The following is a 15,534-nucleotide window of genomic DNA, read 5'->3' as shown; positions in this document are numbered from 1 at the left end:
GTCTCTCCTGGTGCTCAAATTTTCCTCGCTTGAGGCTCCTAGCTATTCTGAAAAATATTAATAGCATCAGCTGTTACGTTAAGAGGATAGAATTCCTCGCATCACTTTCGCAAATATTCCTCTACACCTCTGTATCGCTACGAACGCTTTACTAATGCGATATTATAACGCAGCTGCTATGACAGCACAAAACGGTGACGTGAATTGCAGAGAAATGACAAGAGTCAGGTTTGAAATGTTTCTCATAGCAACGAAAAGACGCGAAAAAGCCGGACAGGATGGACGGAGCGTCTGTCACATCGTGTCTTCCTTTTAAGTTCTTTCGTGCTGCTCCATTTCTATGATAATCAAGCAACTGGCCAAAAAACTTCGCTTTTGCATTCGAAGTGTTTATTGCGTGAATACCAACAACAGCCTTTGCAGCTCCCCAGTAATGCTTTCTTATCCTCCTCTCGGTTGCTTAGAAAGCGAATATCATGGGTGAATAGCGCATAACTTGTATATCTCCGTTCACGTTCATCTGCAACTCTTTCTAATGCAGTTGTTTGAATACCTTCTCCAAACACATGGTCAACAGTAATGGAGAGACCGTGTCTCTCTACCAAACACTCTTCTTGTTTGGGGTTTTATTTCCTTTATGGAAGAATATCGTACTGTGTAGAAGCCATAGCTATGCTCCTGTATATTTAGATGTTCCAGATGTTCTAGATGTTCCTGATATTTAGGTTTCAATCAACTGATGAATTTCTGTCTGAAAGTGTTTGAAAGCAAATTACATTCTTCGCTTTACTGTATCACCTCACTGATCGTTAGAATAAGATCGGTTGCCTAGCTGTTACTAACGCTAGCCTTGTCTTTTTCTCAATAAAGAAAAAGAAGGCTCTCGTTCTATTAACGATTACCGCAGTAAATACCTTGCGGGCAACGGACAGTGATCGTTGCCAATCGCTGGCGAGTTCTTCAAGTCATCGGTGTCTTCTTTCTTTTTAATAAAGAGAAGCTAGCATTTCCCCGATATTCATATACGCTCGAGGTCAAGATGAATTGCGTATTCACAATGGCCGTTTTTTTTTTGCCCAATATCCCCACCGTACTTCAACATATCTCCAGAGACGTAATCCCAAATAGCTGATTTACTTCATTGGCATTGCTTTTTAGGTTTTCTTTGTTTTCGCTTTCGTTGCTGGCGGAGTGTCCAATTTCTCTGCATCAATGCCTCCACCATTATTATCCTATTTCGGTTCCTACAACGATCTGCGCCGACGTTTCCCGTTATTTCAACTATACTATCTATATTGTTAATGGCATTGATGTTCCTGTCTGTTATTGCGTATACATGGTTTCCCTTCAGAAAGGTTTCCCGCTTCTATAATGTCTGTAAGGATCGAGGAATTCACGATTTGATGTCTCTTATTCGGGTATTTTGTCTACTCTGAGAGCTAAAGATACCCGTATCTCGTTTAACTGCCCTACTTACTACTTGTAGTGTAAACTGCGTAATGATATTTTCCAGTTTCGCATTCATTGCAGGTCACTGAGGTAGTTGTCCTCGTATTAAGCGGAATACCTGTTCTTCGGCGAAATGGAAAAATACTGTAGTTTCCTTTTTACCGAATACTCGCTAAGAGGATAATCTTTAATACTTGCCCCCATTCACTTTACTCTTCTACGCTATATCTACGCCTCACCTTCCTGTGGTCAATAGGTCTCGCTTTGCCGAACGCCTGCGCGCTGAGCACGATTCCACGATGTGCGCACCATGTGAAGTCTAAGTTAAAGCTTCGAGGTTTGAGACCTTCCACGTCTATTTCAGGTCATTCCATTAGCGGAAGAAACTGTTCATTATCCCAAAGTTACCTGGATTAGGAACATTAAATTCGTTAGTTCGTTGTGGTCATATTTTTTTTTAATGTTTTTCTGCCATAAGCAAACTTGGTTTATCTGATACCTAAGCAATGCTTCCTTTACAAGGGAAACGAGTGCTGTAGAGAAATTCTGTCTCCTGAAAATTGTGGTGCATTCGTACCATTTTCAAATTATGTCGTTACCAGTGCATCGCCTTCATAGCATATCTTCCTGTTCTTTGTTTACTTGCGGCAATATACAACCACTCGTATTTAAAAAAAAAACGAATGGTTATTGCGGTCGTCCTGGTGAGCGTCTGGATTAGACTTGTCCCTCTTTTATAAAACGAGATTGAGCAAACGCTCAGTCTCAATCAAAAAGGTGCACTGAAGAGGATTCTGAACTTGTCTTTTTGCCGCGGGAACTCGATCTAAACGTTCCTAGCATTCTTAGAAACTGCGACTTATTGCCGTGTGTGGCGGATTTCCCTAATTAAATCGAATGAACGTCCGGCTCTCGCCTTTATTTTTTTAATTCTCCGCCGTACGGTGGGCGGAGTCGACCAACGCGTGAAGTGCCTTTCAGCCAGCTCAGTGGAGGCTTTGCTTTCGCTTTATTTTCTTTTTTAGGTTTCCATGAATAAATAGTTTCATTCGCAGATAATATAGCCGCAATATAAGCCCTCAGAAATAAAAATACGCGCGGACTACTTGCTACTACGGACTGCTACGTATTACTCCGCCGATGGCAGAGCGGCAGGCCGCCACGGGCCTGGGTGAAAGACACTCCACGCGTTGGTCGGCTCCGCCCATCGTACTGGGCAGAATTAAAGAAAAAAGGCGGGAGCCGGACGTTAATTCAATTTAATTAGGGAAATAGGCCACACAGGGCAAAAAATCGAAGTTTCTAAGAAAGCTCGGAACGTGTAGATCGAGTTCCCGTGGCAAAAAGACAAGTTCAGATTCCTCGTCAGTGCACCTTTAAGTTCTGTGTTTTCCCTCCACTGTACTGGATATATTTATGTCGTACTGTACCAAAAGTAATAACTGCATTTTGACACCAAGGATTGCATATTAAGATTCAATAGGTTGTTTCGTACTGATTCAGCATCGGTTGGCATGAAGTCCCTTGCGCTACACAAAAAATCGTGCCTGGCAGGTAACTTCTGCCTGGCAGGCAATAAGCTGTATTTCCAAACGAACAATAAAGAAAAAGAAACTTGAATTTTAACGTACCATTTCCTATTTTGACAGCTTTAGATTTCTTACTTCCATGCTTACTTCACACAGTTTTGTTCTTAGTCTGCCAGTAATACATTGCGCTTGCGCAGCTACTTTCTATCAAGTGCAGGCTTTGCAGAATGCAAGTGCAGGATGTGAGGCCTTTGCACTGTACAACGACTTGACGTGCCGTGCGCGGCTTGAAAAGACGTTGAAAGAAGATTTAGCTAGGCAAAATCGAATAGCTCTGGAGTTTTATCTTGTTCCCTTCGTGGAATCACTGTTGGCTTAGGCGCTGCGGTCAATCCCCGCAACATACCACCATAAAGAGGCACGAATGATTAAGCTGTTGTGTGTCCTCACTGATTGGAAGTATTTATGTACCTATGTAAACTACGGTCAATACAGAGCGAAGAGCAGCCATAGCCTCTGGTTTCACGAAATGGCTCCCCAATTTACCTCAGCACTGGTCCTCGCCTTTGTTGCCTCGACTGCCATCGGAGACGAGATATCGGTGAGTATAGACTCCACCAATGCAAGAATACACGCTGAAGAGGTTTGAACAATTTCTGAAAGCTGTTATTCTTTGGTGTTACATATCAAAGTCTTGGTGTACTATTGCTTCAAGCGCGCAGTGTGTTATTACGAGGGACGCAGGTGCATGCCGGCTGAAACTGCGACGGATCCCAATATCTATAAAAAAAAAAACAAGCCAAACACTTCAAATGGATGTAGGTCATTATTAGTCACTTGCTTGCGCTGCAGCTATCTTTCCCTTCTCTTTCTTTGGGTACGCAACTGTCGATCACGTGAACATCAATAAAAACGGCGCCGCTAAATACTTCCAATGAGCACGTTCACAGCTTGGCGATAGACTTTTACGTGATAAGGGTATTCCAGTGGCCATAGCTGCAGCCCTTATCCCATAGCACCCCTTGTGTACATATTCAGCTTACGACATCTCCAGTGGAGCTCCGGTTTTTCACCTCAGCAGTTTCTGTATCGGCTCTGCAATCACCAACTTGGTATCAACGCGCGATTGTTCATTCATCCACGAGAGGGTCGTCAAACTCGGCACTCCCATCTTTACAACCTGGAACCAATCTTTGCGCGTACTAACAGGTTTAAGAACTCATTTTTTCCACGCACTGTCTCCCAATGGAATGCACTCCCAATTGAAGTTTTTTTCCGCGCATGATGTAAAGGTTTTCGAAGAACGTGTACGAAAAGCTCTGGGTTGATGTTACTCTTCGCTTTTGCTGATTCATTTCTTTTCCTTCCTTTTCTGTGTTTGCACTGCATGCTGCGCGTTTTATACCCTTCGATTGCTTAAGATTGCTTGTGTTGCTTTTTGTGATTGCTTGCTAATGGTGGCGCTGAACTGCGTTTACCTATGACCTGTATTGCCCTCCTGCTTTGTCTTCAATGACTGCAGTATGTTTTAAATAAAAATAAATAAAATAAATAAACCCACCATTTCTCTGTCCCCTGCTTTCGGCGACGAATCATTGGCCAATATGCAAAGCTCCTGCGGCCCCAAGTATGGGCGGCCAAAAGTTTCAAACGTTTCCTGTGTCCATATCTTCATTGAGGTAATGCATGGTGTTCTAATGCTTTTAACCAGAATGCTTGCTTTTGCACCTCGTCCCTTATGTTCTTGTTTGAAGCAGCAGGATCACTTGGCAACTCATATCTGACCGGTATTTACAGTGGAAGCACCACGGAAGCCAACAACGCAAAGATGTACATAAAAAAAGTCTAGCTGCTATCTGTGAGAGCAGCGTTTTCTTTCTTTCAACCATCGGTTCTTTTCCTTTACTTCGGCTTGCAATTTCAAAATTTCGAGAGAAACCGATCAGGCTAGTTTAATTGTCAGTAAAAAATAGTAAATCGCCTCCGAATGTTAGTGAATACTTTCGCGTGCAAGTTTTACACCGTTATTTATAATTCGCAGATGCTCGGCGCAGTGTAGCAGGGAAGGCCACAATAACTTGGCGGGATATGCAGCAGCAGCAACAGCTGCTGTAACTTAGAGCAACCTATTCAGAAGAAAGCGGCGCGCTGCAATGAATTTAACTGATGGCTTTGCGATCCAATTATTGGTTTCGCTCTTCCAGCAAATACAGAATAAATGTGCTGCGCCAACAAAGAAGCGCCGGCTCGAAGACCCTATAGGAATTCATTCAAATTGTATGGTGCTGCCTGTAAAATAACAAATTCTAATCACAAATGCTTGGAGGGAGAAATGAAGGCAGCATGGGTTTCAAAGGTCCACTAGGAATTATTTTACCTTAAGCGAATTGCGCAAGAAGTAGAGCATAGAGAGACAAGGTATGTATAAAACGGAAACTGAGCCACGTCGAAGGGACACTTAGTTTCTTGGTGCAAGAAATAGCATTTAACGGCAGGATTAATGCGCAGGAGCGTTCAGCGGCCTCTGTTAGCAAAATACATGCCCTCGCAGAAGCATGGGGAATTGAAAATATTCTTTAGTGCTGTTCATTTCTCTCAAACGTCTAATTTTCATAACCTGTATTTTCTTCCTAACCCTGCCTACGCGCAGTGTGTCACAAGTCGGCAGTGCAAAACGAGAGACGAAAGTTAAAATCCCAGGGTATGCTCCTAAAAAATGGCGTTTATACGTTGACGCGTGAGCGTTTTTTCTGAAAGCGCTTCTTTTCTATCAATCCTTCGAAAGTTGATATTTGCCTGAAGCCACTCTGATACGTGGAGAAATAAAATAAATATTGCCGCGAATGAGTTTCGAACCCATCGTGGCGCTAGCTGATCAGCTTCGCTGGCCACTGCACAATAGCACTATGGTTTTGCCTTCATTATTTTCTTTAATGCATGGAAATCAAACCCGCTAAGCTAACAAATCCTTTCGGCACACAGATACTATTCCGGAATGCATACATGCATTTTTATTCCTTCCTACACTGCATCTCATCTGCACATCAAAATTCCGGGAGACATACACATGCGCCATGAACCAGCAAACATTTGGGCGGCCGCTTCATCTTAATCGCTGACTTTGTTCGGTGGCTGCTTTTATATTATTCCCGTCATTCTGTTACTTTAGCTTTAATATTATAACTTACATTACCACAGGCCTTTAGTATGCACTGTTTGCTATCTGGGTACCGTTCTTGACCATTCCATTCCACTGACCGCTCATTACTCTCATGACCGCTCATGTCTAAGCACAAACGTCCACAACAAAAGCTAAAACATCCTCGTTTTGGAACCAGTACAAAAGCCGAAACATTTATATCGAAGTAGGGTCCTAAGGTTTGTGCCAATAAACTTGTTCAGAGTCTGCATTTCTGCGGGAGCCTGTGATGCATAGCTGTCGGTAATAGCCAAAGCAGCACAATAAACACGGACGGCAGAAAAGACTGACATCATGCGCATTTACTGTCGTCCGTGTATTTGTACTACTTTGCCTATTCCTAACAAACCAGCCAAGCTAAGTTGCCACTCTGAATATGTGTTTTATTTTTATTGAGGCTACAAACCAGAAATGATTTAAATTTCGATGAGGACAGCAGAAATGAGCAGTGAGAAATGAGCATTATTCATTTGTTTTATAGTAATAATTCAGTTATTAAATTAACACGTAAGACCTATGAGGAGCAGTTATAGTACATGCGGGGTGCTTCTCACATGCTACCAGCATCTGCTATTTCAAACTTTATTGCTAAGCCTTTTGACCATACTTGCCAGCAACGTGTCCTAAATACACAAGCTAGCAGATGTGGACACAAACATTGTGACGTGCAACGAGTGTAAAGCATGTTGTAAAGAATATGTTTCCATGTAGTGCTTAGAGCGCCAACACTTAAAAGAAAGCTCTTGTGAAACAGGATCCTTCAATTTTCCAGTGGTAATATGTAAGATATTCAACGGTGCAACGTGTGCGCAAGCAAATATTGCCCAGGATATTTATTTCTGTTTGCTTCAAGTTTGAGATGATCATTTTATTACGCCCACCAAACATTACAACTGCGGACTCTCAACGGCGCTCAGAGTTTCAACACTGATTAGAAGAGTCAACCTTGAAGCATTTTTATCAACTCCAGAGCAGCGGATCACTATACAGGTCCTTCCCGAAACCAGAACAGTGCAAAGCCAGAACTGCAGGGAGGATCGTGTTAAGCACGTCCAACTGAGTAGCTACACACAGGAACTGAAGCACAGTGTTTTGCCAAACCACGGTGTTGAGTATGCGCGTACTTGAGATGTGAACCCGCAGCTAAGGCGAAAATGCAAGGAATAGCCAACAATCGCACCGAGTTTCTAATATTCTGACAGTTTCGAAGTTGAACTTCACGGAGTGTTGCTACAAAGACTACTAGTCCAAATTAGCTAGTTCCCGAATGGCGCTTCGCTGACAAAAGCTTTGTTCTAGGAACTTGGAACTTTGTTCCAGGAACTCAGGAACTTCTAAAAACTTTATAAATGTTTTCTGTTTTGACCGAACGTTCGAACGCTTAAAATGAGCAAAAACATTCTCCACGAATGTGTTACAGTCAATGCAAGGATGAGAATTTTAACTTGTGTGCGAGCATTTTACTTTAAAGACGACCTCATTTCACGATAAAATTTCAACGATACTTACGAAATAATTGATACTCCGTCACCTCAAAGACTTCTTTAACACTGAAGCTGGCACATTTTTTTAAACATTAAACAGTTTATGGCCATCTATGGGATGGCGGTACAAATCCAGATTTGCTTAGTTTTTTACGTGTATGATTAGGAAGTCTGGTGTTTGCTGAAGCCCAATCTTTCTATCTAACCCACTGCCAGATTTCTGGGAAATGTTTTTGTCGGGAAAATGCAAAGAAACTCCGCACTTTTATCATTTGCTTTTCTAGGAGGAGAATACTGCCCTTCTGGTGCACGCGGTCGGGGTTCTGGACAGCAATGTTGCACTCTACAGTTCAATTGACGATCCCAGAGAGAAATGCTTGACCTGTACTAGAGTGGCTTTTGAACCGGGAGATCGATTCACCATTTTCGTTTTTCACTATAAGGGCCAAGGCGGGCAGCCAGGGTACGTTGGATGGTGACTGATATATACTACTACTTCTATGTGATAGTGAATTCGCAGTTACCCAAACGCATTGCTATGAAACGAACCTAAAAACCCTATTGCAGACGAATGTTACATTCGTAAGAAAAGACAGATGACGACATCAAGATAAGTAGCCTACCAAGATAACAAGGATGATATCAAAGAGAAAATTTACAACTAAGTCACACTCGTAGCATTTATACTCAAATATTAAATTTTTATTCTTGACGAGGAACACTGTTACCGGATGTTTTAGAGGCCACCCCAGGTGCGTTCAAGCAGGCCGCCGCAGTCCAAATGGTGACATCAACTTGATTTAATCTTTGCTTTTCCTCAGACAGCATACGGTGAGCTGCGTTGCGAAATACTTCAAATGAACCTTGTTGAATAGACACTTTTCTGGATTGCTACTCAAGGAATCCCGTTCACTACTTCATAATTTCAAGCGCAGTTCTCTGACGCGGAGACCCTTGGTTTTTTATATTTCGTGCAGGCGATGAACCGTTATAAGTGTAAAAATGTTCATGCTGTCATAAACCTTTACACGTTTATACATGAAGCTCAAAAGCGTTTTTAATCTACGTCAAGTCGCAGCTACTGCATTTTTAAAGTTGGCAACACTTGCCCAAACATCGCGATGAAAAAAAAAACTATCTTTGAAAAGCAGCTATTTAAAAGGTGATGTAGAAGAGAACGTCGAAACATGTTTGTAATAAATGAAGTGCAGTTATGTAGTGACCTACTTTTCCTGCACATCGCGAAAGAGGACGATGCCAAACAATTTTGCAAAATATTTGCGCACCTATTTCTGGTTGGCAGGTTTCTTCAAGAGTTCACACCGGTTGATTATTCCAACTTGTTGGTTGGAAAGGTTTGAAAGTAGTTTCACTGCACGCCTATGTTTATTCTTTTTTTAGGAATGGCGTGGCTTTCTGTCATAACCTTACTGCAACAGAATCTTTGAAGTTTGGGTTCGCGCCTTGCAAAGGTGAGTCTTTATTTGTCGGGCCCGCAGTGATTCTGATTCTTATTAAGACATTTGCAACACATTTTGATGCAGAAATTTGCTTTCCCTGGAGGGTTTTGCATTTTGCGGGATACATTCTGGGGCATATAATAGACATCAATGATGCTCTTCTTTTCATTCGTTATTGTACACCAGTGGTCGAAAGCTTGAGAGTGCTTGACAATAGCTCGATCCGCTTTGCGCTGTGTAAACGGTATGACATCTTTCTTATAGTTCAAAAATCCACTAGTGATTAGGTCCGTCAGTTCATGTGAAATACGTAGGCTTTCGGACAGCAACTCCGTTTTTCAGGTTTGTATTGCTAAGAGCTATTTTAAGTGATGTTTTAAATTAATTTTTAAAGTATTTAAACTGTTTGAAGTCTAGTTTCTGTGGCAGCGCATGTTCGAAACACGCCCCATTTTAGCTGAAAGAAGAGATGATAGGGGAATAAAATATTTTTTCGGTGAATAACTCTCTACTTAGTGTAATGCTCCTGTGATGTGTTTTGCTTTATGTTCTGGTTAAACCTTACGATACATATTAGTAACTGAAATTGCGACAGTCCTCTTGTCCCTGATAATTTTTTCGGCCTTTCTACATTCACCAGCAAAAATCGAGACCTTCATTGAGCGGCATCGTTCAGCAAGCGATATCTTCCACGAATATCACAGAACTTCTACTGCCTATTTTTACAGACGCTTAACCATCATGCCCGAATCAGCAAAAAAAAAAAAAAACAATTGTGTCCGTCTTTACTGTGGGATTGTCTGCTAACACTTTTCTCTATAATTTCGCTCTTTCCTCCTCATAAATTCATTGTTTATGCCTGAATGTATTCATCATCATTATCGTCATCATCATGAGTCTGACTATGGCCGCTGCAGGGCAAAGGCCTCCCCCATATCTCTCTAGTTAACCCTATTGAGTTAAAGTTGCGCCCATTCTGCCCCCCAAAACTACTTTTTCTCATCCGCCCTTCTAACTTTGGGCTGCCTGCTGATACGCTTGTATTCTCTTGGAATCCACTCTGTTAGTCTTAAGGAACATCGGTTATCTTACTTCCCATTACATGAGCTGCCCAAGTCCATATCTCCGTCTGGATTTCTACTAGTATGTCCTTAACCTGCATTTTCCTCTGACCAACTATTCCCTCTTCCTGCCTCTTAACTTTACACCTCTCATTTTCCTTTCCATAGCGCACTGCGTTTTCCTCGATTTAAATTGAACCCTTTTCGTTAGCCTCACGTTTGAACCTTTATGGTTAGTACCGCCAAGATACAGCTGCTATATACTTTTCTCTTGAGGGATATTGAAACACTGCCATTCTTGATCTACCATAGGTCCCCCACGCCATTCTGATTCTTCTAGTTCGCTGATCCGCAGAAACTGGCTGCCATTTCTAAAGTGCTGCCCCGATATCCAACGAGTCAAATTTACTGTGGTTAAGAGCAGATTGATTTTCAGACTCACTGTACACGTACTCTCTCACCATTTCCTCCACCTCGCAACCAAATGTAAGCAGCTGTCCCCTTTTTAGGCGCTTCAACGTTACTTTCGCTTATTGCATATTAATTTTGGGGCCCACAAGTTTGCTGTGCCGCAATTGTCACGCTTTGCAGTCGTCTCCTCTGTGACTTAGCAAGGCAATGTCATCAGCTAATTGCATACTACTAACGTATCCTCCATTTCCTCTTTTTGCCGCCGCGGTGGCTCAGTGGTGCTGGTGCTCGACTACTGATCCGAAAGACGCGGGTTCAGTCCCGGCCGCGGTGATCGAATTTCAATACAGGCGAAATTCAGGCTCGTGTACCATGCGATGTGAGTGCACTTCAAAAAACCCCAGGTGGTAGAAATTTCCGGAGCCGCGCACTACGGCGTTCCTCATAGCCTTAGTCGGTATGGGACGTTATACCCCCTAAACAAACAAACAATACGTTCGCTTTTATGCAAAACACTATCGAATCGAGGCCTGTGAATAACTCCTGTAAAGCGGCTGTGAAAAAAATTGCCGAGAACGTGTCTCGCTCCAAACACCTTTAGTTATTGAAATTATATTGCTGTCTTTACGGAGAACTTTACCAGCTGTGCAGCCGTTATAAATTTCTTTCAGTACTTTTGCATAAGGCCATTTTCAACAGTTATTCTGCAATGCCTTCACGACTGCTGACCGTTCGACTGGGTAAGATGCTTGCTGGTAATCTATGAAGGCTATATGTAGGGGTTTGTTATATACTGCGCATTTCTTTATTAGCTTATTCATAATTACAATACAGTCTACTGTCGAATATTCTGTACGGAAGCCAGCGTAATGATCTGGTTCATTGAAATCTAAGATCCCACCGACTTTAATAATGATTATCTTATTAGGTGACATACAAGCAACGGACAGTCAGCTGATCAGGCTGCAAATTTTGAATTCCTTGACGTCTCCTTTTACTTCTTCCGTATTGTAATTCTTTTTTATTCAGTAATCTTCTAGTGCCACCCTGTTGTGTACACAATTCTACGTTTGGTACTTTCTTTATCGCGGCATCTTCTTTACCCCGTTTTCTTTGAGCATGCCCTACTCTTCTTTCAGTATGGTCCTTCATTTCATTCGCACCCAAATTTGTTTTGCTTTCTTCGCTGCTCAGTGATGAAGAGCTGCAAAAACAGTGTTCTTTTTTTTTGGAGGGGGGTGGCGGGCAGATTTATTATAACAGTCTCATGGTTTGTTTCGAAAGTGGCATTTCGAGTGCTGGAATCAGTGCGCATAAAATAATTCGGAAACCGAGTTGATTACATGCGCAGCTTCTTCAAATAGGAGTTATGCCAGGCTAGTCATCTCTACACTCTGAAGTGAAATTGACTACTCGTCCTTTTTTGGGTTACGCATGACGATCGGTTATGAGGCCAACTGCGCAGGACACAGGCAAAAATTCTTGTGTTGAAACAGTTCACCGCCCACAGTGAGATTAACGACGTTTTCTTTATTTATTGGAATCCACTTACAAGGCTCTGAGCTCCTGCTAGCTCATGAAACTTGAGTTCAGATAACGAAATTATAAATCAACAAATAGTACGAAAATCTGCACGCAAAGCACCTTTTGTGTGTTCTGTTTGGTGAAGTGCCCCGAGCTTTGCCACGCAAGCCATAGCAGTGAACATTTCTCTGCCTTTCAGATGGTGCAATTACTACTACAGCCCAAGGTTATTACTACGACGGAAAGTCCTGCTTTCTAGGCCGATTCCCACTTTCCGGCGACGATCGTAAGTCACATGAAACGAATTCAAGGGAAGGTCAGCGACTCTACCATCCAAAGCTCATTGTTTGAATGTTATTGCGGTTGGCTTATGCTGGCAGTAGTGTCGCGTCAGTGTGACATTCATGATGCAGCTAGCATTCAGATCATGTATGAAAATGACTAATGCAGTGATACTTTCTACCTTGATAAGGGCCTTTCTATTAAACCCTAGAAGGACGTGCCAGTTTCAGAAGGAAGTCGTACATAAAAGGAAAGATAACAACATAAAGTCTCTAAAACGGACTCTGGTAAAGAGTCCATGTAGAGAGAAAGAACATGCAGAAGGCTAGAGAACTCAACTTAGAGAAGAAACCAGTTTGAAGCCCTGCATAGAGGGAGGTTCTAGGCGATTTAAATTTGAAGGAGCAGAGGGGCTTTTAAGCTGATGTAATGTATTATAAAATCATCGGGCAGCAAATTCATAGCCTATCACACAGGACAGATTCCCTCAGGAGACGGACTAGAGCCCTTAGGCGTTCGCAGCCGACGCTTGGCGCGGCCATTCTGGAGAATCTACTGCGCCAGCAGGTGGCAGCAATACGGTTCTGAGGTGGACAAAGCGATTTGCTTGGGGCATTATAAGCAGGGCCATACACAGAGAACTTCCGCTAATGTGTGGTCACAGCATTTTCTACTGTAGTCTGGATAGGGGGCACGCAACAGTACATATTGCTAAGCTGCTGTGAATCCGTCTTTCACCCAGTGTATTCACGTGATGACGTTAGAGCGGATATGCGGCTGAGAGCAAGGGGACACAACGAAATTCCTCATTTTTCAACAGCCTCCCCGAAATTTCTTCAATCCAACTCAAAACAGTCCGACTGGCTGAGGATGCCGCCAGAGTCGAGAGCTTCCATGCTGCACCTATGCTGACAACCCGAACCTTGTGGCCATGCCCCAGGGCTTAGGCGTGGTCTATTCTGTTGGACAAATAAAGTTCACTCTCGCGCTCCCTCCAATCTCGCCGCCACGGGCAAAAAGAAGGCGTACTAGGAATGATATCCAGTGACTCATAGTGGCGGCGCAATTCGGCAGCCACAGGATCCCCGGGCGCCCGAAATACTCGGCAGCACCAAGAGATGGCACCGTCGACCTCTATGGCTCTGAGTTCTCATTTCATGGAGGAAGAAAGATTAGGTGAGGCCATGGGTGAGGCTCTAGCTGTCTGAGCTGCATGAAGAAAAGTGTGCCGGAGGTCACCTGACTTCGCAAAGACTACTGGGAGATTTTCGCCGATGGCGCAGCCAATAGTAAAGTTGGGCGCAACGGCGTTGTCCGCTTCATCGTCTTCTGGGCACGTTTGCGCACGTGCAGACATGGACGAACTATCCAGAGGCAGCCCTCAGATACGGCTTCAAGAGGAGTAACATAATGGCCTCTTCTTAATTGTTTCCTTCTTCGATGTCTCATTCGCAAAATAGCCCATTCTAATTTTCTTGCAGCTTACAATGACTAAGAGCCCTTGTATGCTTGGGCACAGGAGTAGAGCATATGGGCGGAATTACTTCGGCTCGCACGAGAATATTTGTCTCCGCGACAGCAAGCGCTCGCTTTCAGCTCGTCGTTACTCTGGCACCCTCCTTCTTGCTGTCTTCGTTAGAGCGTGCTTCATTTCAATGAGCCTAACTGTACATTATACACCCGCATATAAACTTCTTAACAAGCTATGAATTTCAGGCACAGAAACGTTGGACTGAGGCTGCCACCGACCTAAATATTGAAGGAACAACCTGTTTATGTCGGTGCTCCTTGCACGTTGCACTATTTGACAGATTCACTAAGAGCTAGAACACAAGCGCGCCCGACAGCCCTCTCCTCGTGAATTACCGCGACAGCGTGCAGTGAACTTCATATGCCGCAAAGACTTCAGTTGGTTGGGTGTACTGGAATTTTGATATTCACCACGTTCACCTTTCTAAGGTAATGTTTTGTGGAAACTTATGTACAAAATAATTTCTCCTTTGAGGCTTTTTTTTTTCTTTTCTGCATAACAGAACGTGTTGAGCATCATCCTGATACCGTACTGGTGACCAGGAAATGTTACTTGCCACACTACTCCGCGGCACCCATGCCCCGCTTTATGTTGCTGGCTTCGTGCGGCCAACAGACTTTCAGCTGCCTCACAGGAATACGCTCTGTATTACAAACTCTTGCACAAATATTTTTAGAAGGACGTAAAACAATTTTTTACAGTAACATCGCCCTTGCATCTTTTGTTTTACATTTGTTGTGTGAAAAAACAAACAGAGCTCAAGTCTCAGTAATTCAAGGTATTTTCCTTTTTGCAGATTGCCTACTGTGGGTAAAGAGAGAATTCAAGGACTCAGTGCCAAAAGAATGCGTGGACGCTTTTACAAAGTACTGTGGGCCAAAGAAGTACCTTCTTTATCAAAAGAAACAGTGTTCGTGAGTTCTATCGCCTCTGAGGAAACCAGCCTCACGAGATGATCCCCAGGAAATTGTGACGCACTTCTTGTTAACCTTATGAAATAAATATCTGGAGAGGGGACTAAAACTTTCATCCACTTTTGTCCTCTGTTTTGGTACGTCAGTGTATATTTTGTTTAGCTCCTGAGAGTAAGACGCGAAGAGGGGTTACGTTAGTGGCTTGAATGCCTCGAAGATGTTTATACATGTATAAATAAATTAATCTGTAATTATTGAGTCATCCGAAATCGAGACTAGCCATACTAAGCGCAGCATGCATAAATAATGAAAATTGTTTCAAGAAGTATTATAAGGCCCTTGTTTCAACAAAAAAGACCTTCAAACCTGAACAATACTTCAAAACCTTCGAAAAGGCCGCATCAAACAGTACAACCCTGCTTGTAAACACAAAGAACACCAAGCAGGATTACATGCAAACGACAAAAACACGCTAAACGGTTAGCTTCGTAGTTCCGTGGCATTGATCATGCACATATACGGTGCGTAAGTAAACCGTTGTGCGCCTGCCGGACCTTGAAGCAAGTATTACATCCCGCTGTCTCACAAAAGGCTTTTTGGTTCCAGAGGAGATTAATATCGGCGGCAAGCACAGTTTTTATACTTTAAAGAAGCCGCATCGCGGTTTATAAAATGGAAGAAAATACACCT

The 15,534-nt window shown here is 43.0% G+C and overlaps 1 protein-coding gene across 1 annotated transcript; it reads left to right on the top strand.

Moving 5' to 3' along the window:
- The first annotated feature begins 3,507 nt into the window (after positions 1–3,507).
- Positions 3,508–14,848, top strand: LOC149346303 (uncharacterized). Its single transcript, XM_089585373.1, has 5 exons — positions 3,508–3,579; positions 7,946–8,124; positions 9,063–9,133; positions 12,317–12,403; positions 14,727–14,848. Exons 1-5 carry the CDS (start codon positions 3,508–3,510, stop codon positions 14,846–14,848), a joined length of 531 nt encoding a protein of 176 aa, XP_089441499.1.
- Positions 14,849–15,534: the final 686 nt, after the last annotated feature.

This window comes from Amblyomma mixtum, chromosome 4, assembly GCF_055824585.1.
Source record: "Amblyomma mixtum isolate Tamu chromosome 4, ASM5582458v1, whole genome shotgun sequence".
NCBI classification, from domain to species: Eukaryota; Metazoa; Arthropoda; class Arachnida; order Ixodida; family Ixodidae; genus Amblyomma; species Amblyomma mixtum.
Note: the sequence above shows the minus strand (reverse complement) of the source record. Positions and strands in the feature narration are given on the sequence as shown.

What these genes read in the sequence shown, in the direction of transcription:
- LOC149346303 (XM_089585373.1), top strand. Translation starts at nt 3,508, where the DNA reads ATGGCTCCCCAATTTACCTCAGCACTGGTCCTCGCCTTTGTTGCCTCG. An exon ending in CCATCGGAGACGAGATATCG is followed by an intron (nt 3,580 to 7,945) that starts GTGAGTATAGAC and finishes TTGCTTTTCTAG; the next exon opens with GAGGAGAATACTGCCCTTCT. An exon ending in GGCCAAGGCGGGCAGCCAGG is followed by an intron (nt 8,125 to 9,062) that starts GTACGTTGGATG and finishes TTCTTTTTTTAG; the next exon opens with GAATGGCGTGGCTTTCTGTC.